The 27844-nt window shown below is 42.0% G+C and overlaps 1 protein-coding gene across 3 annotated transcripts in view; it reads left to right on the plus strand.

The window, feature by feature from the left end:
• Positions 1-27844, plus strand: part of FAM78B (family with sequence similarity 78 member B) — a 98566-nt gene that overhangs the window by 29200 nt on the left and 41522 nt on the right. Inside the window, exons 1-2 of one of the 3 annotated variants that reach the window (XM_075833469.1) lie at positions 12183-12222; positions 19937-20028. The exons of 1 other annotated variant lie outside the window; for it this stretch is intronic. Coding sequence is in view for 1 of the 2 variants with exons in the window: in XM_075833468.1 (XP_075689583.1) it covers positions 12183-12222 (40 nt within the window). In the remaining variant the exon portion in view is untranslated. Of the gene's footprint in view, positions 1-12182; positions 12223-19936; positions 20029-27844 lie in introns of those variants that run through there. One more of the 3 variants, XM_075833468.1, reaches the window with a different exon arrangement.

Below are 27844 nucleotides of genomic sequence, written 5' to 3' on the forward strand. Positions count from 1 at the left end.
AACTACCAAGGTAGCATCAGGCTGGTTGACCCTCTGAGCCAGGGCCTGGACCTGTAGGGAGAGACCCTGCATTTGCTGAGCCAGGGTCTCACGGGGGTCCATAGTGGTGTCAGGGACCAGGGTAGACTAGGTATGGGCTTGTTATTATGTAATGACCGGGGGGTAGGGAAACGGACAAGTGAGCCCTAATCTACCCGCCACTCTGTCCCTGCCTACTTGCAACGACCCGCCCTAGGCGACGGGGTTCAACTGGGCGGTGGTCCCTGCACTCAGTAAGTGCACGACAAACAGGACAAACATACAAGGGAATACAAGCAAGGGAAAGGGGCAGTTGCCCACGGCAACACCGTGAGCAACCAGAGTGGTGAACGAGCCGAGTCAAGCCAGGAGTGTGCGAGGTACCAAACGAAGAGCAGAAGAGTAGTCAGTAAGCCAGGGTCTGTATGGAGCAGGAACAAAATAGAAGGAGCTGTAGCTGGGCCAGGAAACCACACGAAAAAGAATAACAAGCAAGGAGGAACAGGAAATGCAGGTATAAATAGACAGAGGGCGGGAGCTAGCTGAGTCTGGCCAGGCTGCGATAGGCTCTCCCACTCCTAAGCCTGCCAGCCTGAGTGGTGGAAGCTGGAGTCAGTCTCAGGGATGTAGATTCAGGTGCTGACTGATTAATTAAGGGAGTTAACCCCGAAGCTGTGCCTGGCAGATCCTTTACAACACCCCTCAAGGAATTTTACTAGTGGTATAGTAAGCATTTTGACCCCACAGGTTTTTTGCTGAATTTATTGGAATTAGTGTACGAAGATGAAAATCGACTTTTTTCTGAAAAAACATAGAATTTTCAAAATTTTATAAGGTGTAAAAGAGAAAAAGCACCCCAACGTTTGTAAAGCAATTTCTCCTGATTATGGCAATAACCCATATGTGGTAATAAACTGCTGTTTGGACCCACGGCAGGACTCAGAATTTAAGGAGCGCCATTTGGATTTTCCAGTGCAGATTTTGCTGAATTGGTTTCTGGGGACTATGTCGCATTTGCAGAGCCCCTGAAGTACCGGTTCAGTAGAAATTCCCCAGGTGTGATCCCATTTTGGATACTATACCCCTCAAATAATTAAATTAGAGGTGTAGTGAGCATTTTGATCCCTCAGGTGTTTGATAGATTTTATTAAAATTGGGCCGTGAAAATGAAAACATTTTTTTTTCCAATAATATGTAGATTTAGATCATAATTTTTAATTTCCACAAGGAATACATGAGTAAAAAACACCCCAAAATGTGTTACACAATTTCTCCTGAGTTAGGAAATACCCCATATGTGGTTGTAAACTGCTATTTGGAGACACGGCAAGGGTCTAAAGGAAAAAAAGCGCAATTTAGTTTTTGGAGTAGAGATTCTACAAAATTGTTTTTTTTACGCCATGTTGCATTGCGCTGAGGTACCAGTACAGCGACCCTATTTGGGAAACTACACCCCTTTAAGGAATTTATCATGAGGTGTACTGAGCATTTTGACCCCACAGGTTTTGCAGATATTAGAATACAATAGATGTTGCAGATTGAAAATTGACATTTTTCCAAAGATATGCTATTCAGTGCCCAATATGTAGTGCCCAGCTTGTGCCACTTTAGACACACACCACATAAATTGTTAAGCGAGTTATCGAGAGTACAGTAATAGCTCATATGTGGTCATAAACTGCTGTTTGGGCACACTGTCAGGCTAAGAAGAAGCACCATTTGGCTTTTGGAGAGCAGATTTTGCTTGTTTAGTGTTGTACTGGTGTTTCAGTTTATAATTTGGGGGCATATGTAATCTGTGCGGAGTACATCAGGGTACATGTAATCTGTGTGGAGTACATCAGAGTATATGTAAAATCCTATTTTAGACCATTGTTCCCTATAAAGACCTACAAAATTAATGGATATCGGCTCCAATCTTAAATGATAAGAAAGCCCGGGGTCCTGCAGAAAAATAAAATTTGCTCTGGTCATGAAGGCCCAAAACACCCTTGGTAATGGAAGGATTAAATGGAAAATTTGATCTCATTGGTTGCTATGGGCAACACGTACACTTTTTCTGCAAATTCTTTGCATGCATAAGGCCCTTGATGTCTTCCCGTTTTCTTCATAAATATGCTGTAAATCTTTAACACATAACAGTTGGTTACTGCTCATACTCTACCAGGATATGTTGGAATATATTCTACTTGGTATAAAAATGAAAGCATAGGAATACTGTAAAGGATCTGCCAGGCACAACTTCTGTGTATACGCCCATGGGTAATCAGTCTGCACCTGGTTCTATGTCTCTGAGACTGACTCCATCTTCCACCACTCAGGATGGCAGGCTTAGGAGTGGGAGAGCCTATCGCAGCCTGGCCAGACGGAGCTAGCTCCCACCCTCTGTCTATTTATACCTGCCTTTCCTGTTCCTCCTTTGCTTGTGATTCTTCTCGTGTGGTTTCCTGGCCCAGCTACAGCTTCTAACTATTTGATCCTGCTCCATACTGACCCTGGCTTACTGACTTCTCTCCTGCCCTGCGTTTGGTACCTCGTGCTCTCCTGGTTTGACTCGGCTCGTTCACTTCTCCTGTTGCTCACGGTGTTGCCGTGGGCAACTGCCCCATTTCCCTTTGCTTGTGTCCCTAGGGCGGGTCGCCTAGGGCGGGTCGTTGCAAGTAGGCAGGGACTGAGTGGTGGGTAGATTAGGGCTCACTGTCTGTTTCCCTACTCCCCTGCCATTACAAATACAGTGTGAACCACACATAATACCAAGGTTTATGTGAAAGATACTTGATACAAATAAGAAGACAATATACGGGTGTTACTGTGTTACTAGAGCATCTTGTTGCTATGCTGTTACGTTCTCTTGTTACTATGTTTACTTGTTGCTATGGTGGAGGAGTCAGCAGGCTTATTGCTAATCCTTCAGTAACAAGTCTCTTGCTTTATGTTATTTCTTCATTTTATACTAACCAGGACTGGGAATGTGAGAGCTTCCCTGAGCCCACTGGTAGTTAAAGGTCAGGATCTGTTTTAATGAGTGTCACAGCGGGGTGCTGTCAAATTGTTACAGTTTCAGGATATGTTTGCCGTTTTGCTTAAGAATGCATTCCCATAGTGACTCTGCGGCATACTGCTTTTATCCCCAGCATTATTGCCATAGTATTAGTAACCCATTTCACATGCAGCACTTATTAGGAGACCTCTATAGGGACAACCATTGAGGCTGTCATATTTCCTTCTCTTACTATTCTTTCACTATACATCATACAATAAAGTACTGTTTTAAAAGGGGTTGTCCACTACCGGACAACTCATGACCTATCCACCGGAAAGGCCATCAGTACATGATTGTGGGGGCTGATGGGTGCAGGGTTTGGGTGGATAGGTCATCAGTTGCCCGGTAGTGGACAACCCCTTTAAGGCTGGTTCACGCTACGTTTGTGGTGTACAGTCGGCATATATGCAGGACAAATTTCCTGACATATGTGCCCATTAACTTTAATGGACAAACATATGCCAAAAGGGTGTCCTTTGGCATATGTTTGGCCAGCATATTTTGGCATCCCGCTGTTCCAACTGTGTTAAAATACACAGTCAACTATTGACTATATACAAAGCTGTATACAAAAAAATGACCACTGATTTTTAATTTCAGGCTCGGTGGTTAGCACTGTTGCCTTGCAGTGCTGGAGTCCTGGGTTCAAATCCAACCAAAGACAATATCTGCATGGAGTTTGTATGTTCTCCCCGTGTTTGCATGGGTACTCCGGTTTCCCGCACATCCCAAAAACATACCGATAGGTAATTTCGATTGGGGACAGTAAGTGTGGACCTCTGTACAGCGCTGCGGAATATGTTGGTGCTATATAAGTAACAGAAATAAATAAATAATGGCAGGCATACATTATGCAGTTGTATAGGCATACAGTTGCATACGCCTGGCTATGAGTTTTGTATATTAAGAATTACAGTGACCAGGTCTTATTTTTATATATTAACATATACTGTGCGTAAGTGGGATTTTAGAAACTCTCTTTCCCAGTTGGAGGTTGAAAAATGAATGATTTAAAAAAATAAAAAAAATCAGTCTTTCTTAGACTATGTTCACATCATGTTTTATTCCTACGTCCGTAACGCATCCATAGACTCTCTTTTAGCATTTTGCACATGTTCAGGTGGTATGTTTTTGCATTCTTTTTTTTTTTGCTTTATTAAAAAGCGTACTGGCCCATATATTTTCAAAGGCTAGTTCGAATGTAGCAACATACAGTGCATTCGAAAATTCTTCAGACCCTTTACTTTTTTCACATTTTGTTATGTTGAGGCCTTATGCTAAAGAAAAAAACATTCAAGTTTTCCCCCATCATTCTGCTTTAAATACCCCATAATGACAGAGTGAAAACAGAATTTTTTGCACATTTTTAAAAATGAAAATCTCAAATTTTGCATGGACATGTATTCAGACCCTTTGCTATGACACTTAAAATTTAGCTCTGGGTGCCTCCCATTTGTCTAGATTATCTTTGATATGTTTCTACACCTTGATTGGACTTCACCTGTTGTAAATTCATTTCATTGGATGTGATTTGGAAAGGCACACCCCTGTCTATATAAGGTCTGACAGCTGACAATGCATATCAGGGTATGTGCACACACACTAATTACGTCCGTAATTGACGGACGTATTTCGGCCACAAGTCCCGGACCGAACACAGTGCAAGGAGCCGGGCTCCTAGCATCATACTTATGTACGATGCTAGGAGTCCCTGCCTCGCTGCAGGACAACTGTCCCGTACTGTAATCATGTTTTCAGTACGTGACAGTGGTCCTGCAGCGAGGCAGGGACTTCTAGCATCGTACATAAGTATGATGCTAGGAGCCCAGCTCCTTGCACTGTGTTCGGTGCGGGACTTGCGGCCGAAATAGGTCCGTCAATTACGTGTGTGTGCACATACCCTCAGAGCGAAAACCCATCCATTAGGAGGAAAGAACTGCCTGTAGAGCTCAGAGAAAGGATTGTGTGGAGGTACAGATCTGGGAAAGGGTACAAAAAAATTCTGCTTCAATGAAAGTTCCCAAGAGCACAGTGGCCTCCATGATTGTTAAATGGAAGAAGTTTGGAACTACCAGGACCCTTCCTAGAGCTGGCCGCCCCACCAAACTAAGTAATCGGGGGAGAAGGGCAATAGAGGTGACCAAGAACCCAATGGTCAGTTTGGCCTGAGCTCCAAAGATCCTGTGTGCAGATGGGTTAAACTTCCAGAAGGTCAACCATCACTGCAGCACTCCACCAGTCTGGGCTTTATGGCAGAGTGGCCAGAAAGAAGCCTCACCTCAATAAATATTGCAAAAAAAAAAAAAAAAGCACCTAAAGGACTCTCAGACTATGAGAAACAAAATTCTGCGGTCTGATGAACCCAATATTGAACTTTTTGGCCTCAATTCTAAGTGTCATGTCTTGAGGAAACCAGGCACTGCTCATCACCTGCCCAATACCATCCCTACAGTGAAGCATGGTGGGGAAGTTCTTCAGCGGCTGGGACAGGGTTGAGGGAAAGATGAATGGAGCAAAACCTGATCCAGAGTGTTCTGGACCTCAGACTGGGCTGAAGGTTCACCTTCCAACAAGACAATGACCCTAAGCACACAGCCAAGACAACACAGGAGTGCTTTAGGGACAACTCTGTGAATGTCCTTGAGTGGCCCAGCCAGAGCCCTGACTTGAACCCAATTGACATCTCTGGAGAGACATGAAAATGTCTGTCCACCGATGGTCCCCATCTAAGCTGACAGAGCTTGAGGGGATCTGCAGAGAAGAATGGCAGAAAATTCCCAAGTCCAGGTGTGCAAATCCCGTGGCGTCATACCCAAGAAGACTGGAGGCTGTTATTACTGCCAAAGGCGCTTCAACTAAGTACTGGGTAAAGGGTCTGATTACTTATGCCAATGCAATATTTTAGTTTTTCCTTTTCAATAAATTAGCAAAGATTACTAACATTCTGTTTTCACTCTGTCATTATGGGGTATTGAGTGCAGAATGATGAGGGAAAACATATTTATTTTTTAATTTAGCATAAGGCCTTAATATAAGAAAATGTGAAAAACTTATAAGGGTCTGAAGACTTTCCGAATGCATTGTATGTATTCTAGATCTAAATGCCGGATGAGTGACTTGTGCTGATGCCACTATTGATAATGATAATTTTATGTATTCATGATCAATTTTGATTTATAAATAAAGGCAGTAATGTTTATTGTTGATCTTTTTTTGCAGTTAGACTAGACTATAATCTTTAAAGAGGCTCTGTCACCACATTATAAGTGGCCTATCTTGTGTATAATGTGATCGGAGCTGTAATGTAGATCACAGCAGTGTTTTTTATTCAGAAAAATGATCATTTTTGACGGAGTTATAACCTATATTAGCTTTATGCTAATGAGTTTCTTAATGAACAACTGGGCGTGTTTTACTTTTTGACCAAGTGGGCGTTGTGGAGAGAAGTGTATGACGGTGACCAATCAGTGACCAATCAGCGTCATACACTTCTCTCCAATCATTTACACAGCACATAGCGTTATAGCTATATCACTATGTGCAGCTACATAAACACACTATAACGCTACTGCAGTGTCCTGAATACTACCAGCCAGGACGTGATGTGTATTCAGAATCCTGACACTTCGGTAACGTTTGTATGAGATTTACAGCACATCAAGGGTAATCTCGTTTTAAATTACCGTTTAATCTCGCGACATTACGCTTGCTGTGCTGTAAATCTCACACAAACGTTACCGAAGTGTCAGGATTCTGAATAGACATCACGTCCTGGCTGGTAATGATGTCTATTTACTGTCAGGACACTTCAGTAACGTTAATGTGTGAGTAAGTGGCTGCAAATAGTGATCTAACTAGCTGATTGGTCACTGATTGGTCAGCGTCATACACTTCTGTCCACAATGCCCACTTGGTTAAAAAGTAAAACATGCCCAGTTGTCCATTAAGGAAGTAATTAGCATAAAGCTAAAATAGGTCCGCCAAAAATAATCATTTTTCTAAATAAAAAACACTGTTGTTATCTACATTACAGCGCCGATCACATTATGTAGAAGATAGGCCACTTATAATGTGGTGACAGAGCCTCTTTAAGATCGCTCGAAATGAACAAATTCTAAAAATTCTTGCTGTATACAAATGTAGTGAATTATATCTAATTTATAGAAATGTGCTTGTTAATTAGTATATTATCAAGGTCAGGCCTCATGCACACGACCGTTGTCTTTGATCGGGCCGCAAACTACGGATCCTAGTGTCCGTATTTGGGTTCGTAATGCCTCCAAGTAGCTTTCGCAAGCGTTCGTATGTCCATATATTATGGCCGTGTTGTTTCCGTGTGTCATTCTTATTTTGCTGTCCGCACTCATAGGAAGGTGGCGTGATTGGATTTGCTAGGCGTTTCCTAGCAACATATCTGCAAAATGTGGACAGCACACGGCTGGATCAACAGAACAGCAAAGCCCGCTGATGTGTGCATGACCCCATAAAAATGAAAAAAATTTAGATAGCACACTGAAGAAAAACAGAGATCTTATCAATTTATCCAAAGTAATCTATAGACAAGGCCAATTTAACAGAAGTCTGTAATCAGAAGTCCACTAGCCGACTGCAAGCCATCATAAAATGTTGCCCACAGTCAGCTGTAGGAGGGGGAAGGGCATTATGGGAGAGCTGCAATCCAGATCTAAAGTCACTGATTTTATCTACTACAGCTCAATTAGCTGAACCGAGTATTAACAAGAGTAAATGAGAATTGCTGGTGTACGGGGTAAGATATAATATTCTCTATATATTCTTTATAGTATGGATTGATGAAGGATAGTCTCACCAGACAATGCACTTGATTGGTTTTCAAAGGATATAAGATGGATATTGGATCTTAGGACCTGTTCACATCAGCATTGCTTTCCGTCGAGGGGTTCGGTCTGAGCTTTCCGTCGGGGGAACCCCTCAACGGGAAGGCAAACGGAAACCTTAGCTACCGTTTGCATCACCATTGATCTCAATGGTGACGGAAAGTTTCCTAATGATTTTGAAGTATGGTAGAACAATAAAAATGTCTGCACTTCAGTAAATAATGATATAAGTCGGGGTTCTCATAAACAGAACATAGGATAGGTTTACAGGTATTACATTTATCAGCATTGGGCTTCCAGATGGGTACGAGAGGGAAGTATCTATGTTCCTAGAATAATTGATGTGATGTAATTCACAGAAAAAAAATAGATTATATTACAGAAATTAGAAAAATTGGATAGTTGGGCAGAGAAAATTTTCAGATAAAATGTATCGTTATCTTGATAAATGGTTATACATGTATTACATACTTATTAGGCTGAGATTCTACAGGCCGTTTTGATCGCGTTCTTACCACGTTTTTACTGCAGTTTTGTAGCGATTTTCATGCGCTTCTTAATTGCTGTGAAAAATGCAAGGTAAAAACCGTATGCATTTTACCTTAGAATGTCGTGGTTTTGCAATGCGTTTTTTAACCATGTGTTTAATACAGGTGAAGCACATTGGAACCATGTGCTTCACCTTTAAAAACCGCTTTGCAAAAAAACAGCGATTTGCGGTAAAACACATGTGGTTTTTACTATGTGTTTTTCATAGCGATTAAGAAGCACGTCAATTTCTTCAGAACTGCAGTAAAAATAAGATCAAAATGCCCTATGGAATCTCAGCTTTAATGTTATACATGTGCTACATACATATTAAGTGGGATACATCAAGGTACAATTAGGATGGAAAAAGGATTAGAAAAATTAACACATTAGATTCTTAATTGAATTGTTGTAACCAGAGTCTAGCAGCTGCTGTCAAAGCTAATAGGATTATGGGATGCACAAAAAGAAGCCTAGATGCACTTGATGAAAACATAGTTTCACCTCAGAATAAAGGTCCTATTACACGGGCCAATGGTCGGGCAAACATGTGTTCACAGAACGCTCCTTCCCAATCATTGCCCTGTGTAAACAAGTCAACAACCAGCCGATGAATGAGAAAACACTCGTTCATCGGTTGATCGTATGGTTTCGGCAGCATAAAATATTATTGTTGTCGGCATTATATCTCCCTGTGTAAACAGGGAGATGTGCTGCCGACATGATAGTCGACTCTGCCGACAATGTATGGGGACGAGCAATCGTAGTAAGGCTGGATTCACACGAACGTGGCGTTTTTGCGGACGCAAAAACGCAGCGTTTTGCGCGTGCAAAAAACACTTGACAGCTCCGTGTGTCATCCGTGTGTGATGCGCGGCTGCGTGATTTTCGCGCAACCGCTATCATAGAGATGATGCTAGTCGACGTCAGTCACTGTCCAGGGTGCTGAAAGAGTTAACTGATCGGCAGTAACTCTTTCAGCACCCTCGACAGTGAATTCCGATCACAATATCGAGCAACCTGTTAAAAAAAAAAAAAAGACGTTCGTACTTACCGAGAACTTCCCTCCCGGCCGTTGCCTTGGTGACGCGTCCTTGGTGACGCACCTCTCTTGACATCTGGCCCCACCTCCCTGGATGACGCGGCAGTCCATGTGACCGCTGCAGCCTGTGCTTGGCCTGTGATTGGCTGGAGCTGTCACTTGGACTGAATTGTCATCCCGGGAGGTCAGACTGGAGGAAGAAGCCGGGAGTTATCGGTAAGTCAGAACTTCTTTTTTTTTACACGTTCATGTATATTGTGATCGGAAGTCACTGTCCAGGGTGCTGAAACAGTTTAACTCTTTCAGCACCCTGGACAGTGACTATCTCCTGACGTCGCGTACCGGAATATTTTTTGCCGGGTTCGGCCAAAACGAGTTCGGCCAAACCCGGTGAAGTTCGGTTCGGTTGTCCGGGTTCGCTCATCTCAAGGACACTCCGTTTGGATGTTTGTAAACAGAAAAGCACGTGGTGCTTTTCTGTTTACATTGATCCTTTTGACATCTCTTGCGCGAATCACGAAGTGCTTCCGTGCGGCATGCTTGGTTTTCACGCACCCATTGACTTCAATGGGTGCGTGATGCGTGCAAAACGACGAAAGAACGGACATGTCGTGACTTTTTTTCAGCGGACTCACGCTGATGAAAACTCACGGACATGTCTGCACGGCCCCATAGACACATATAGGTCCGTGCAACGCGCGTGCAAATCACGCACGTTGCACGGACGTTTTTCCCGTTCTTCTGAATAAAGCCCAAGGAGTACTCGTTCCCATACATAGCTCCTTGTGAAATGAGCAAACGAGCGCCGATCAACGAGCTGTCTTGTTGATCGGCGCTACGTCAGGCCTTGTTATAGGACCCTAAGTCACTAGTCAGACCCAAAGATGCCAACCTTTTTTTTTTTTCAGTACAACTTATCCAAAAATTCCGGACAGCAAACATTGTTTTACGGAGAATTTGGAAAACCGCATTGAATCATAAAGATTATAAGTAATATATGTTTATAGGTTAAAATAATGATATGAACAAATTAGCAGCATGTGCTGTGACCCTCTCTAAACCAATGGTAATTACAATCCCAATAAATGGCACAAACTCATTCAACTTCCAAAAAATCACGGATGCATACATTTTAGTTTTTTTACAGACACTGGAAAAAAGACCCTTATTTTTACGAACTGTCCAGGAATTTACGGATGGTTGGCAACCCTGGTCAGACCACACCTGTGTGTGCATTATGGTTTCCAGTTGATCAGACTAGCACAGTTCAAGGGGGCTCAGAATCAAATTAACCTTATTAAGTAAAGGCTATAGCCGCACTTGAAATCTTTTTTTTAAATTTTTTTGCAATAAATCTAAAATGAAAAATTAAGCGACGTTGTAGTAACAGACAACAAGCAAACCCTGTGGTCCTGCAGTTTATACTTCCTCTGTCTACTACTCCTTCCTAACATACATTTGGTGGGTTAGTAAAAAGAGGGAAACAGAAGGGAGGGAGTATGATTGCAGGATCAGACTACATTGATTTTTTTGTTGACTGTTACCATGGAGATGCATGCCTGAAGAAACGCCATACCTTCAACATGCTGCATTTTGATAAAAATACATCTTACCCGAAAATGGCACAAACCAAAACGCTTTAAATGTAGAAATTTTTATATTTTGCTATAGACTTCCAACAGCCATCTTTGACTAAATCAAAGCAATATGGAAATTATACATTCATAGTGGAAAATAGAATAATCTGTAGCGATGGAGGATTAGGATTTTTTCCATGTAAACTGCGTCTATGACAGAAAGGTAGGTTTGTATTTGAAGATGAATTCATCTGCTGACCTATACAAGTCGCCGGTAAATGATGGCTGACAAGCTGTGCAGTTTGCAGGAATCACCTATCAATTACTCAGTCTTCAAATTGATTTCTCATTCCTGTAGTAATGCTGCGTCAGATATAGGGTTTACAGGAATTCCTTATAGAGCACCTTGCTGTTTAAATCCAAGGGCTCATTCAGACGGACACACGGACTCATGTATTTCCATCAATGGAGTGTGTAAAGGGTCCATGAAAAAATAGGACACGTCCTATTTTCCTGCGTGTCCCGCATCCCTCCAAAGACTCTAGTCTATAGGGGTTCCGGGACAACGCGTCCTGCACGGGTGCACCTCGGACGTGAAAAAGTGGAGTTTTTCACGTCCGAGGTTAGCTACGCTCGTCTGAACGTAGCCTAAAGGCCCTATTACACCGGCCGATTTTGGCCCGTGCAGCGAGCACCAATCAACGAGACAGCTCGTTGATCGGCAGTCGTTTGCTCCTGTCACAAGGAACTATGCATTACTCTGATCGCTCGTCCCCATATGTTGTTATGTCGGCAGCGCGTCTCCCTGTTTCCGGACACCTTTGCCCCAGTGGTTGTGGTAGGGATTGGAAGGGTGCAGTCCAATCTATCTGAACTTTTTACCCTCTGGAAACCGATTTGTAAAACCCTATTGGTATTTCAGCATATCCTACCAAAACAACAGTCTGCCAACATTAATATAAAGTCGTTGGCTCTTGTGAAAACAGCGCGTATAGTATTCTCTGGCCATATTTTCTGTATGGATTTCCCACATTCGCCATGTAACATTACAAAATGCACTAGGATTGTATAGATTGAATCAAATCCTTATCACCTGTGTTTGTCTTGTGTACTTTCAGATTCTAATGGCAAGAACAAAGATAAAGGTTTCACTTACAAGTGAGTCCAGAGTTATGTTACAGAGACTTTCTCTCAATGAAGTTGTAACAGAAACAACAAAGAAAGTTGTAAAACAGATGTTGCTTGTATTTATCTTTGTATTATTCAAGTACTAAGTCATCTAGGGAAATATCAGATCAATTGAAATGATACAATCAATATATTTACCACACTGCAGTAAATGACACTTTGGCCCCATGCACTTGAACGTATTTTTGCAGCCACAATTCACCCGCAAATCTGCGGCCCCATTCATTTCAATGGGCCCATGCACATCGGACATGTCTTATTGCGGCCGCATCTTGCGGTCCAGGCTCGTTGAAATGAATGCACTAATGCAATGTGCATGGCCCGTGATTTACGAGCGGCCGCCCGTGCACTTCACTACGGTTGTGTGCATGAGGCCTTTCTCTGGTGTTATTGGATTGTAATCAAAGTGATCGCCTCCCTCCCTCCCCTCCTATGGCTACCTGCAGCCTAGAGAAGAACAGATTTTCTGGAGTGTTTTCTTGAGTAAATAACATAAGGCTTAAAAAGACAACATGCACGCCTTATACACAGGTGGCCAAAATTACATAATCTTCCATGTGCGGTCTGACTAGTGATTCATATAAAGGTAGAACTGTATTCTTATTATTTGCATGTATTTTTGATGCATCACATAGATTTATTTACATTGACAGCAGCTGTGTGGCACTGGTTGCAAAAGTGAAGTTTGCTAACCATCTATAATTCTTTTAAGTGTAACCATACCTCCCAAGTTTCAAGTATAGCAAAGGGGGACAATCAATGTGGCGCGCATAGTGCTTCCCACACAGTATAATGCAAAATATCTGCCCCCACATAGTATAATTCCCTCATAGATGCACCCATACAGAATAATCCCCCATAGCTGCCCCCATACAGTATAATGCCCACACAGATGCCCCCATACAGTATAATGCCCACACAGATGCCCTCACTGCTACCCCATACAGTATAATGACCCTATAGATTCCCCCATACAGTATAATGCCCCCATAGCTATCACCATAAACTATAATGCCCCCATAGCTACCACCATACACTATAATGCCCCAACAGCTGCCCCATACAGTATAATGCCTCTGTAGCTTCCCCATACAGTATAATGCCCCCTAGCTACCCCCATACAGTATAATGCCCCATAGCTTCCCCTATACAGTATAATGCCCCCTTAGCTGCCCCTAGTGCCAGTGCCCACATATATAGTGTCAGTTCTGACATAGTGTCACAGTGCCCATGTATAGTGCCACACACAGTGCCATTGTAGATCGCCCCAGTGTCCCCTGTAGATAGTGCCACAGTGCCTTTGTAGATAGCTTCACCCCCCCCCCCTGTAGATAGCGATACCCCCCACGTAGCCATTGGGACTCCCTCTAGGGGCAGAATCCCCAGCTAGAGCGTCGGTAATGCCGTTGCCGGATATTCCGCTCCAGGAGGAGCCACTGATATCACTGTCCAAATATGGACAGTGATGTCAGGGATTCCCTCTAGGAGCGGAATACCCGGCCTTTGCGTCGGCAACGTCCTGGCAGGGGATTCCGCTCCAGGAGGAGGCACTGACGTCTTTGTCCATATATGGACAATGACGTCAGGGATTCCCTCTAGGAGCAGAATCCCCAACAATAGCGTCGGCAACGCTCTGGCCGCAGATTCCGCTACAGGAGGAGCCACTTGTATTATTGTCCATATATGGACAGTGATGTCAAGGGCTTCCCCAGGCTAAGCGCTTAAAGTAGCGCTGTGCCTGGAGAGTCCTTTGTACTTATACTGAAGCAGGGAACTGACGGTTCCCCGCTTCAGCATTGGGTTCAACTATATTTGCGTCCTGAGGAAATCCACCCGAAATCTGGGATTGTCCCGCTGAATCCGGGACGGTTGGGAGGTATGGTGTACCTGTTGCCCATTGTTTTACTAATGTAATTGCAAATGTTTTCCCAACTGCAGAAACTTACTGAAACGTCATTTGCCACTTCTCTGCCAAACTTCCCTAAATTTCTCTGCAATACAATATACCGTATACTCATCAAGTAAATACTCTAGAGAGCTTAGTATCCTCTGCAAATATTGAAGTCATTGATAAATATATTGAAAGAACAGAACCTAGTACTGACCCCATTGAGACATCAAGCGCTCCGTCCAGGAGCAGAATCCACGGCCACAGGGGGATTCCGTTGCTTCAGGGAGCTACGGTGGCGCTATGTATATGATGGGGAATATGGGGGTGCTATCTACAAGGGGGCTGTGTGGCACTACCTACAAGGGGGTTATGTGGCACTACCTACAAGTGGGCTATGTGGCACTACCTACAAGGGTGCTGTTTGGCACTACCTACAAGGGGGCTGTGTGGCACTACCTACGAGGGGGCTGTGTGGCAATATCTACGAGGGGTCTGTGTGGCACTAACTACAGGGGTGCTGTGGCACTATCTACAGGGGGCATCTGTGAGCGTGGGCTGATGGTAATTTTAGTGAGAGTAGTGGTCTGATCATTTTACTGTGAGAAGGGGCTGATAGTCTTTAAGTGGTTTCCACCTCTGACCTCCAATTGAAATTAATAGGAGGCAGAAAATACTTGCAGCGCTTGTTTGGAGTGCTTTTTTGCAAATAGTCAAATAATCCTGAAGGAATTTTGAGGCAGATTTTTTTCTGCCTTACAAAAAACGCTGTGTGAGCATACCCTAAGGCCCTGTTCACACAGAGTTTTTGGCCGCGGAAAATCGCGGCAAAAAACATCCGAAATTGCCTCCCATTGATTTCAATGGGAGGCGGAGGCGTTTTTTCCCCGCGAGTAGAAAAAAACCGCTCACGGGAAAGATCTTCTGCTTCTTCATCCAGCCTGACCTCTAGGGATGACGTTTCCTCCCATGTGACTGTTGCAGGCAATCACATGTGATGAAACGTCATCCCAGGAGGCCAGACTGCAGGACATCAGAGGGACGCGTCGCCATGGCTATGGGTAAGTATAGACATTTTTACGTGCTGTTATCCGCAGCGGACATTGCGGCCAAAAAACTCCACCACAATTTGGTGCGGTTTTACAGCTTGAATTCCCTGTTTTTTTACGCAGTGTATCAACCCTGTGTGAACATACCCTATATATTTATATTTAGAGGGCCCTTAATTTAAAGGCTATGTAAATCTTCAAAAGCGATTTTTAAATAACATTCTACTTAGTTTTTATTTTAAAAAAAATTATTTTTGATATACAGCTGTTTTTTTCCCTTTATACAGAGCAGCTGTATCTAGTGCTGAAACCTGTATCCGTCAGGTCAGCGGCACTGACTGGTTCAGTGTCAATGGCGTTTCTCTGACACACAGCATCCAAATGTAATCGATCACATCTAAGTTCTTATTGTATAATGATTGACAGCGATGACCTCTTCACGTGTCGGTCGCAATAGTATAAATACTTAGCATTATCTGTATATCGATACCCTGTACATTAAACAAAGCAGCATGTTCAATATACAGTGAAGGAAATAAGTATTTCATCCCTTGCTGATTTTGTAAGTTTGCCCACTGTCAAAGACATGAACAGTCTAGAATTTTTAGGCTAGGTTAATTTTACCAGTGAGAGATAGATTATATATAAAAAAAAAATACTGAAAATCACATAGTCAAAATTATATATATTTATTTGCATTGTGCACAGAGAAATAAGTATTTGATCCCTTTGGCAAACAAGACTTAATACTTGGTGGCAAAACCCTTGTTGGCAAGCACAGCAGTCAGACGGTTTTTGTAGTTGATGATGAGGTTTGCACACATGTTAGATGGAATTTTGGCCCACTCCTCTTTGCAGATCATCTGTAAATCATTAAGATTTCGAGGCTGTCGCTTGGCAACTCGGATCTTCAGCTCCCTCCATAAGTTTTCGATGGGATTAAGGTCTGGAGACTGGCTAGGCCACTCAATGACCTTAATGTGCTTCTTTTTGAGCCACTCCTTTGTTGCCTTGGCTGTATGTTTTGGGTCATTGTCGTGCTGGAAGACCCAGCCACGAGCCATTTTTAATGTCCTGGTGGAGGGAAGGAGGTTGTCACTCAGGATTTGACGGTACATGGCTCCATCCATTCTCCCATTGATGCGGTGAAGTAGTCCTGTGCCCATAGCAGAGAAACACCCCTAAAACATAATGTTTCCACCTCCATTCTTGACAGTGGGGACGGTGTTCTTTGGGTCATAGGCAGCATTTCTCTTCCTCCAAACACGGCGAGTTGAGTTAATGCCAAAGAGCTCAATTTTAGTCTCATCTGACCACAGCACCTTCTCCTAATCACTCTCAGAATCATCCAGATGTTCATTTGCAAACTTCAGACGGGCCTGTACATGTGCCTTCTTGAGCAGGGGGACCTTGCGGGCACTGCAGGATTTTAATCCATTACGGCGTAATGTGTTACCAATGGTTTTCTTGGTGACTATGGTCCCAGCTGCCTTGAGATCATTAACAAGTTCCCCCCGTGTAGTTTTCGGCTGAGCTCTCACCTTCCTCAGGATCAAGGATACCCCACGAGGTGAGATTTTGCATGGAGCCCCAGATCGATGTCGATTGACAGTCATTTTGTATGTCTTCCATTTTCTTACTATTGCACCAACAGTTGTCTCCTTCTCACCCAGCGTCTTACTTATGGTTTTGTAGCCCATTCCAGCCTTGTGCAGGTCTATGATCTTGTCCCTGACATCCTTAGAAAGCTCTTTGGTCTTGCCCATGTTGTAGAGGTTAGAGTCAGACTGATTAATTGAGTCTGTGGACAGGAGTCTTTTATACAGGTGACCATTTAAGACAGCTGTCTTTAATGCAGGCACCAAGTTGATTTGGAGCGTGTAACTGGTCTGGAGGAGGCTGAACTCTTAAGGGTTGGTAGGGGATCAAATACTTATTTCTCTGTGCACAATGCAAATAAATATATATAATTTTGACAATGTGATTTTCAGTTTTGTTTTTTTAAATATAATCTATCTCTCACTGGTAAAATTAACCTAGCCTAAAAATAAAAATTCTAGGCTGTTCATGTCTTTGACAGTGGGCAAACTTACAAAATCAGCAAGCGATCAAATACTTATTTCCTTCACTGTACATTGTACAGATGCTCAGCACCAATTGATATTTTACATATTTTAAAAAAATTCTGTGGTTTCCAATGCCAGTAAAGGAGTCCATAACAATGCAAGTTTTTTTGGAGTCTTCCCACATTAGTGTAGGGGTTTTAGTCAGTGTTAGGGTATTTGAATTTCAGACGTAATGGCATGTGCAGGCGTTTTACGCAGCGTCCATTACGGACGTAATTGGAGCTGTTTTTCTATGGAGTCAATGGAAAACGGCTCCAATTACGTCCCAAGAAGTGACATGCACTTCTTTAACGCGGGCGTCTTTTTTACGCGCCGTCTTCTGGCAGCGGCACGTAAAAAAAATGACCGTCTGCACAGTACATCGTGAAAACCCATTCAAATGAATGAGCAGATGACTGCTGACGCTATCAAGCAGTATTTTCGGCCGTAATTCCAGGCGTAAAACGCCTGAATTACGTCCGTAAATAGTGCGTGTGAACATACCCTAATACTTGTTGTTCTTAGATGGTCGATGAAGAAGAATGCCACACAGAGTCACGTTGTACAGTTTAGTGTAAACACAGGGAAGGAAGATTTCTGTAAAAAGTGTAAAAATGTCCAGTGAGAAGGTAGCTGGGAGAATTGTGAAAGGTGCGTCGGCAACGCTCTGGCCGGGGATTCCGGTCCAGGAGGAGCCCCTGACGTCACTATCCATATATGGACTGTGACGTCAGGAGCTCCTCCACTAGAGGAATCCCCGGCCAGAGCATCGGCAATGCTCTACCTGGGGATTAATAATAATATTAATAATAATAATCTTTATTTATATAGCGCCAACATATTACGCAGCACTTTACAATTTAGAGGGAACATGAAACAGACAATATCAGACATTACATAGTGACAAAGTTCATTTACAATTCAAACCAGGGGAGTGAGGACCCTGCTCGCAAGAGCTTACAATCTCTAAATCCTAAAGGAATCTCCAATGTAGCTATCTACAGGGGGTGGGGTGTGGTGCTATCTGCAGGGAGGGTGTGGCTCTATCTACAGGAGGGTGTGGCACTATCTACAGAGGGCAGTGTGGCATTATCTACAGTGAGCACTATGGCAATATCTACTGGGGGCACTGGCATTATCTACAGAGGGCACTCTGGCACTATCTACAGGGGGGCCATGTGTCACTATCTACAGTGGGCACTGTGGCATTATCTACAGGAAGCAGTGTGTTGCACAGGGAGCAGTGTGTGGCACCATCTACCTAGAGCACTGAGCGTGGCACTATCTACCCAGTTTGGGTCAGCACATATTACCTAGCCCAAGTGATAAAGTGCCTTGAAACAACCGGATAACCAGAGAGAGATACTGGCCACCATAATAGTTGTCAACCAAACTAGTGCAGACATTTTTGTTCGTTTATTTGTATGCAGAAATGCTGGGAAGAAAGCCACGCCCACTAGCCATGCCCACCAGACAAGCCACGCTCATATACGGCACACCCATCAATGAAGCCACAAAAAAATTCAAATGTTGCCAACTGTGTGTTCAGTAACTGTGCCTTTCTGCACAAAGCTTATCTTTTTTTCTATACAGACTATTTCTGTCCCTCGCTGCCCTCCCTTTTCACCTCTCACCGCCAATCGCAGTGTGATTTACTTCTGATTGTCACAAATCCTACCCCAGTGCCAATGAACTTAGGGTCCTTTTACACCAGCCAATATTGGCCTGAAAAAACTGAGCGCCAATCAATGAGACAGCTCGTCATTCAGCGCTCATTTTCTCCTTTCACAAGGAGCTATGTATAGGCACGAGTTACTACGATCTCTTGTCCCCATGCATTCCCATCATGTCATCAGCTCATCTCCCTGTTTACACACAATAATATTTTCTGCTGCATAAACTATACGATCAGCCGATGAACGAACATTTGCTCGTTTATCGGCTGATCGTTGCCCTGATTACACACATAGGAATGTTTGTTTGCCCGATCATTGGCCTGTGTAACACGGCCTTTAGTATTGTCTGAAAAAACAGTGCTATTAATCCCTTGTTCTATATCATATGTAAATAGGACAAACAATGGTCCCAGGACTAAACCTAAGTAAAGGGGGTTTTACACTGGTCGATTATCGGGCAGACAAGCATTCATATAACGCTCGTTGCCAATAATTGCCCTGTGTAAACGGGAATGATCAGCAGATGAACGTGCAAGCGCTCGAACATCTGCTGGTCGTATAGTTTTAAAAAAGTTAAATGTTGTTGTCGGCAGCACATCTCCCTGTGTAAACAGAGAGACGCGCTGCCGACATGATAATGTATGGGGACGAGCGATCAGAGTAACGACCGCTCGTCCCCATCCATAGCTCCGTGTGACAGGAGCAAACGCGCGCCGATCAACGATGTCGGCCGGTGTAAAAGTCCCTTTACAGCACTTATATTCAGAGTATGAATCATTAACCACAACTTTCCACAGATATTCTTGAAACCAGTTTTCAATCCATTACAATTCCGTTACCTTCTAAACCAATAAACCTTATTTACATCTCATTAGTTATGTATGACGGAAGCTTTAGCAAATACCAGATATACTATATCCCCGGTTTCCCCTCTACTCAAGTCTCTGCTTACCTTTTCATTAATAGAGATTAGATTTCTGGTAGCACAAACAGTGCACATGGAACAGCGGCAGCAAACGGAGCGGACGGGCCGGAGGGAGCCGCGGCGGCAGGAGCAGGTAAGAGATTTCAATGTATGTTAGTGTTTGTGTGTGTTTACTACTGTATGTAAACCTACTACACTGTGGGTTACCTCAAAAAATGGCGACACACAGTGTAGGAGGTTAAACCTTTCAAACCCCTCGTTTATCCCGGCACTAGCCAGGATAAAGGAGGGGGGGATGCTGAGAGCTCACTAGAGCGAGGGCTTTTAACCCAATGTTGCAATGCTGCAATTTTGGGAACTAGCTCCATCTAGTGACCAAAAATGGGTAGTATTATAAATTAGAAATAATTTATAATATTTCCTGACTCGCGAAAAAAATAAAAAAAATTTGAACAATGTTTAATCACCCACACACTAAATGTTTAATTTTTTAAAAAAAAACATGTTTTTCTGGCAACACATTCCCTTTAACGAGAGAATACAAACACAGGTCAGTTGCTGTTTTTTTACGCAGTGTATCAACCCTGTGTGAACATACCCTATATATTTATATTTAGAGGGCCCTTAATTTAAAGGCTATGTAAATCTTCAAAAGCGATTTTTAAATAACATTCTACTTAGTTTTTATTTTAAAAAAAATTATTTTTTATATACAGCTGTTTTTTTCCCTTTATACAGAGCAGCTGTATCTAGTGCTGAAACCTGTATCCGTCAGGTCAGCGGCACTGACTGGTTCAGTGTCAATGGCGTTTCTCTGACACACAGCATCCAAATGTAATCGATCACATCTAAGTTCTCATTGTATAATGATTGACAGCGATGACCTCTTCACGTGTCGGTCGCAATAGTATAAATACTTAGCATTATCTGTATATCGATACCCTGTACATGTATGTAGTACAGTCATAAGTACTTTTCTCTTTGAGTGGAGAATCTCATGAGAAGTGTAGTCACAACCACCAAAAAGTAAATAGCCATAATCAAGTCAGTCTATGATCTCTAGGAAGTAGATCATTTCCACTCTGACCAAGCTGACCACATGCAATAAGCGACCAGGTCGAGTCCACTGGAGGGGAACTGCTGTTTCTTAGCGGCTCTCCAGGGGGTTTTACACTGGTCAATTATCAGGCAAATGATCGTTCATAGAACGCTCGTTGCCGATAATTGCCCTGTGCAAACAGAGCAGCGATCAGCAAATGAACGAGCAAATGCCACATGAAAATAATGTATGGGTACGAGCGATCGGCGTAACGACCGCTCGTCCCCATACATAGCTCTTTGTGACAGGAGCAGACGAGCGCCGATCAACTAGATATCTCGTTGATCGGCACTCGCTGCACCTTCCAAAATCTGTTGTCTAATAGGGCCTTAAGATTAGAAAAAAAGGGTCTTGTCCATGTACTGTAAACAGCCCATGGAAAAAGAGTGGCAGTTTTTCGGGAAAAGAAGCAGACCCTTTCTTCTAATCTTAGACAACCCATTTAAGGGGTGTAGGGTTGCTTGAAAAATATACTTAATGGCTTATTGTTATATGGGTAAATATAGAAGAAATCCCACAGCACTCCGATGTAATAAGAAGAAATGGTTTCCATCCTGCTCTAGCACTTTTTTCAATGCTTGATAAAGGTCCTATAGCAGGACGGAAACGTTGCAGCTTGTGCTGGCTTAATAAGCCACCATTTTTTTCACTAACACGGAGTGCTGTGGGACTTTCTTCAATATTGATCTATATCCCCTGGATCGGGACTACCTGCTTGCACCTGAGACCATCTTGGAATTGCATTGTGAGTGCTGCTGCTTTTCCATTGTATATATATATATATATATATATATATATATATATAAAAATAAATCATAACACAATGCCTGAGTTGTGGTATTGTATTTACTATGTATTCTTGTAGCGTCATGTTGACGAAATGGTTTTCTATGTTTTGTTCACAAATTTGTTACTTTTTTGAAAAGCTTAAAAAAATGGAAATTAAAGAATTTACATATATATACATATATATATATATATATATATATATATATACTGTAAATGTATATATTCTGTATATATGTATAAATATATATATATATATATATATATATATATATATATATATATAAAACCTATAGTTAAAATTTATTTTATTTTACATATTCACATTGTAATTCGATTATCGCCTTCTGTTATTTTCTTTTGCCTCCAGCTGAGGAGGCTGACTATATTGTTCTTCAATGGGATTAATAAAAGGATATATTAAAAAATATCTGCCGCCACGGTTACTTCTTTATCGCACAAACATCAACTTTTACATGTAATATACATGCTACTTAAAATGCTTTCTTGTAATTATATGAAAACTATATTTGCATATTTTTTTTACTACCCCTTATATCGTGATCATTCAAACCTAAAGACATTAGAATATTTGCCAAATCCAGTGTGAATCATATTTAACATAACAAAGATTGTTCTTGCAATTAAACTAAACGCATATGAAAGATGTCTGCCCTGAATGTGACTATACCTTGTGCGTCATCTGCAGCGGGAATTGTCACTCTGCTCTCTACATAGGAATTACTGCTGTTTGCAGAATATCCTTAGACAGATTGTGTGCTGGCAGCTTGCCATGTAGGCACAGAGCATGTATATTTCATGTGTGCCCGGCCTCCAGCAGATGATGTAACAGAGATCGCTTTCTGCTGCTATTGATTCTGGAGACATTAGCTCACTTCTTATCTTTGGATTTACACAATAACCAGTCATATAGCAAGGAGGAAATAGTAATGGGTTAGAAGTCTGATCTTTAGATCACTCATTAGAAGCGCGTCACGATGACTGGATAACATTTAGCTGCCTTCCATGTACACCCCTGAGCAGCTGCCTGTCATTCTATCCTATGTACACTATCATTATGGCTACGAATTAGGAAGAGGGAGGTTCAGTTTCCGTATACCCCTGTTTCCCTACTGCTCGTGTGACAATTACTGCCTGATCATTCAGCATTTATATTCCTTTTCCATTTATATTCATGTGCGATGGTGACCGATGTATTGATGTAGAACTTGTGCTTGCACAGGGTATATATATATATATATATATATATATATACACATTTATATTAGCAGATTGATGGCAGCTGAAATTATTAGTATTGTCCCGTATCACCACCTCCTAGTGCTCTATTCTGCAATGACCATCAGTAACATCTGTGGGGTCGGATGTTGAGCAAACATCAATGTACAATTCTTGTAAAGAAAATTACACACTAGAAGAAAATAGTAGTTTTTGGTTTCCCACCAAAGAAAAGATAGTTTTTTGTAGAGATTGTACTTTACCTACACTTTTATTGAAATATTGTGTAAGGCGGAAATCGTGGCACTTCAACTGTGGTCATGGTGACGGATTGGGGCCCGAGACAGTTTGATCACTGCTGTGCAGGAGGGCAATGGTCAGCGGGGAGGGCATGGCAGTGCCACCAGTCCTCAATGTGGGCCCCTGGACGACCAGCCAGGTTCAGGCTGAACTTTTGGGCTGCAGTGTCAGGCTCCCCGATGTATTGCTTTTTATTGTGTTTATTGTGTTAATAAAGTTTTGTAAAACTAATTGTGGTTTGGGTTTTTATGGTGAGGGGGGGTGGTGGGAATAAAAGGTTCACCCCTTATGACAAAATATACAGCACAATCTACAAGTAAACATCATATACTAAATCCTAATAGGCCTTGGGGTGAGGGCTGGAGGGGTTGTGTCAGACCTGTTCTCTGTGACCACCAGTAGTGATGTAGGATGTTCTCACCATAGGCGCTTACAAAAACGAATGCCCAAAAAATTGCAGGTGCTTCTTGCATGCACCAAAACTATAATAGCTGCAATCTGATTGGCTGCTATAGACATTACCTGTATTTTATTATTGCATTAATCTTTATAAATGAGCACCTGTAAGCGTACCGTAGGTGTTATGAGCAACTTTTTATCTGTCTATGTAGTTTTCCGCTGTCATGTACAGCCAAGTTTGACCACATGCCTTTAAAATGGTGGCAAAATAAAGCTTTTATATGGAAAAGCATCAATGTGTGCGTACCATATAAAGTGCTTTATTAGGTTCCAGACTTCTGCTTACCTTCCAATTACCAGATTGGATTACAAAGAACATCCTTTGATGAACTTCTGGTGTTACTGTCATCCTCCATTGTGGGTATTCGGTACCTCAGACAGAAGGCAATGAACACCATGTGAAGGGGGCCGTACGCTCCGTTCAGAATTCTGTAATAAAGATATGACTAGGCCGGGGGTGTCCTTTAAAGACTATCTGTGCAAAATATTAGGTACAAAATTATGCAAATGGACTTCGTCTCTAATGTAAAAACATTGAACTGGAACTCATTGCTTCTGAAAACTGTTGAAAATGATTCCTGAAAATATGGTTCTAGAGGAAGTGATTTTGAAATGGCAAATTCTAGGTATGGATAATCTACCTTTCATTTACCATCCTATAGTCTGGTGTGAATTGAATGGATTTAATTAAACAACAATGCAAGTTTTACACATGAAAAACAGTAATAGAAAATCAGACTGCGTATATATTGTCAGAAGAAATGCAGAGCTGGCATGGTACCTATCGTACATGGCTCCATAACTATAAACTTGTACGGTGCTTAGTATATGACTTTTTAATGGATCGAATTTCTCCCCTATAAATGTATTTCTGCCAATAAATGTAGCCCTGCAGAAACCTGTCTTTAACTGGTTAAGGATCGGGCACTTTTGAAACTTCAGGACCAGACACCGTTTAGCCATTTTTAGCACACGTTAAATAAACGACTCTGTTAATAAAGTATTTGTTGTGCTAACGATGTGATTTTTGTGATTTTTTTTAAATTAATTTATTTATTTTCTTTCACTTTTCAGCTAATTTTTTTTCTGGTAATAACATAGTTTTACCCTAAAATAGACCTTTTATTTGTGGTCATCATTGGCTACCATAAATTTAGCTATATTACATGTCTATTTTAGGGTAATTGGTGGGGGGGTTTGGGTGGGAATGTTTTGTGTATTTATTATACATTTTTTTTACACTTTATTTTACTTTTATTTCTTTATTATTATGGTCTGTTCAGAAAAGACCTTTGGGGGACATTATTTTTTATTATTTTACACCTTGTTTTCCCCTGGACTTGGGGCAGCACTAACTGCAGCACGGTGATCTTGTGCCGCTACCTCTATTCTATAAACTGCGCTCATTGAGTCCTGTGTAGAAGTGATAAGAGAAGATAGAAGCAGTGAAACCCGACATTCAGCTGCCCGATCGCTCGGGCAGCCAGTTACAACCGGCGCCGTAAATACACTATGGCATGGGTTTTAAGGACCCCAACTGCCAGACGTTCATATAGAGCAAGCGGTCGCGAACATTCTTTTTTGGAGTCTAAGGAGTGTTGCTCCTCTGTAGTAAAAAGAAAAGAGCAACAAAAATGTAAGATATAGGAAAATAGTCTGTGTTAGTTAACCATTGGACGTTGTGTTAAGTTTTAATTCGGTCAGCTAATTGTTTAATATATTTGGTTGCATTAGCAACGGTGGGATGGGAGAGGGCTGTGTTATGGTAAGAGTTTTGTTCTCTACCTTCTTCATTATTCAGAAAGACTAGGGAATGGCAAAACGATGGCGTGATTTACACAGAAAAACATTTTTTTTGTTAAATCGGTTGTGTCTGTGTGTTCAGTGAGCGGTAAAAGCGGTAAAAGCATGGTAACACAAACCCCAACATATAAACATACAAATAAATGACAACCACAACTTTATAATTGGAAATATAGGCCGCGATGTTTAAGGGTTACCCAAGAATAAATAATTCAATCCAACATAACCATAAAATTATTGAAAATTCATTAATCATCATCAAATTATTGAACCAAGTCCCCCCAGCATTAGCTGGGAGACTAAACCCCACTAGTAAACATCGCGACAGGGAAGCCCTTTTAAAAAAGGGGAGGGCTGGGCGGGGCTTGTCTTGAATCTTCTTCAAACGGCCCGGAACACTGCCGGACACCAGAATTTAAACAGGAAATCTTCCCGCCGATGCTGCTCATTATCCAATCAGTAAAAAGCGCGGGCTTCACGAGCGCAAGGTGGAAAATTCCAGAACCTGCTCGTACATTCCTGTACAGCTGACCTGAACCTGACCCATGCAGGTAAATACCAACTGTAATAATAAAAGAGGGGTGGGGAGGAAGAAACCAAACCAGAAACCACCAACCTTTAAATCATAAAAATTATGTGGGGCTGTGATACCATGTGTCCTCCAAGCGATTTCTATGGGGGGCCCTGGCATTAGTATCATTGATTCAAAATTGCATTTTATGTTTAATTAATAAGAAAAACCTAAATCAACTGCTTTATTTGCGCCTGCTTAAACAGAATTTCTGCCAAAAACATAAAACTTGCCATATATTAGTAAAACAAATGTGAGAGCGATAGCCAAAGTTTCATCATTTTGTTTCATTCACTTACAAAGATATGGGCATTCTTTATTTCAGTTGTGGCAGCCAAAAAGTACAACCATATTGGTTGTCAGCTTTGAATTAGGCTTTGTTCACATCTGCGTCAGGACTCTGTTCATGGGTTCCGTCTGACCTTTTCGTCAGGGGAACCCATGAACGGAATCCAAACTGAAACAAACGGAAACCATAGGTTTGACGGAATCAATAGCGCAGTCGACTACGGTATTAATTCTGTCAAATCAACGGAACCCTTACAGTTTGGGTTCCCCTGACGGAAAGGTCCAACGGAACCCATGAACGGAGTGCCGACGCAGATGTGAACGAGGCCTTAGTCTTTCAGCTACTTGTAGTAATACTGGCACTGTGCTATTTGCTCATACTGGCAAAATAAATGGCAAAATGTACATTACAACCAATATGGCCGCATTTCCTGCTGTCACTTTTGCAATGGCTGCATGCGCTCCTCCTTTTCAGAACGAGCGCAGAAGCAAACAGCACACCTGAACATCGATTTGGGGGACTGTTAACGTTTTAGGCGCATTATAAACTTTTTATTTGAAGCTTTGAATACTATATCCGTTCAAAACCCCAAAATATTAATTTTAGTGACGTTACACGTAATCTCCCTTCGATGAAATTGTAATTAACAGAAATAAATTATTAGCCCTAAGAGCATGTTCAGAAGTCACAGATTTTTCATAGATTTTCAGTGTGGATTTACATTACAGTTTTCGGAAAACCCCAGCCACACGTATCAGAATTCTGGTCTTTCTGCAGATTTTAAAATCCGCAACATGGCCATTGTGCTGTGGAAATGTTGAGATTTTCACTTGGCGGAAGTCCACCGCAAATCTGCAGCAAAATCCACATGTAACATTTAGCAGCCAGCGGAATCGCCCGAGTAAAAACTCTGCTACGTTTGGCCTTACCCTAAAGAGCAACTATTTTGTTTGTCGGAAATGAAATTCACTAATGACTGACGTTTGGTCTTCATGTGATAGGCAAACCCCAGGACACATGAAGTAGCCGTCAATGCCAGGACCCCCTAAACAACAAGAGAATATTTTGTGCTTAGCTTTACTTAATCTTGAATATATCTCTGCAACATTCCTCTCCCGTCTACCCTTCATCCACGGTTCCTAAGATTAGCGCTGAGGTCCAGTTTGTAGCATTCACTATAGAACTTTAGTCACACTTATTTTAACTTTGAGAATTCCATCAAATAAATGACATTTAGCTTTCAAAGACTTGTTTATATAGTGGCAACATATTCTGGAGTGTTGTACAAAGATTGTGAGCCCCTTTGGGGGACAGGGACTGATGTTAGAGATTACATTGTAATTTCCCTATGGCAGACATATTTACGAAGGCTAATTTCATATTAGGTCTTGCAAGTCGCAGAA

The sequence above is a fragment of the Rhinoderma darwinii genome, chromosome 7 (genome assembly GCF_050947455.1).
Source record: "Rhinoderma darwinii isolate aRhiDar2 chromosome 7, aRhiDar2.hap1, whole genome shotgun sequence".
NCBI lineage: Eukaryota > Metazoa > Chordata > Amphibia > Anura > Rhinodermatidae > Rhinoderma > Rhinoderma darwinii.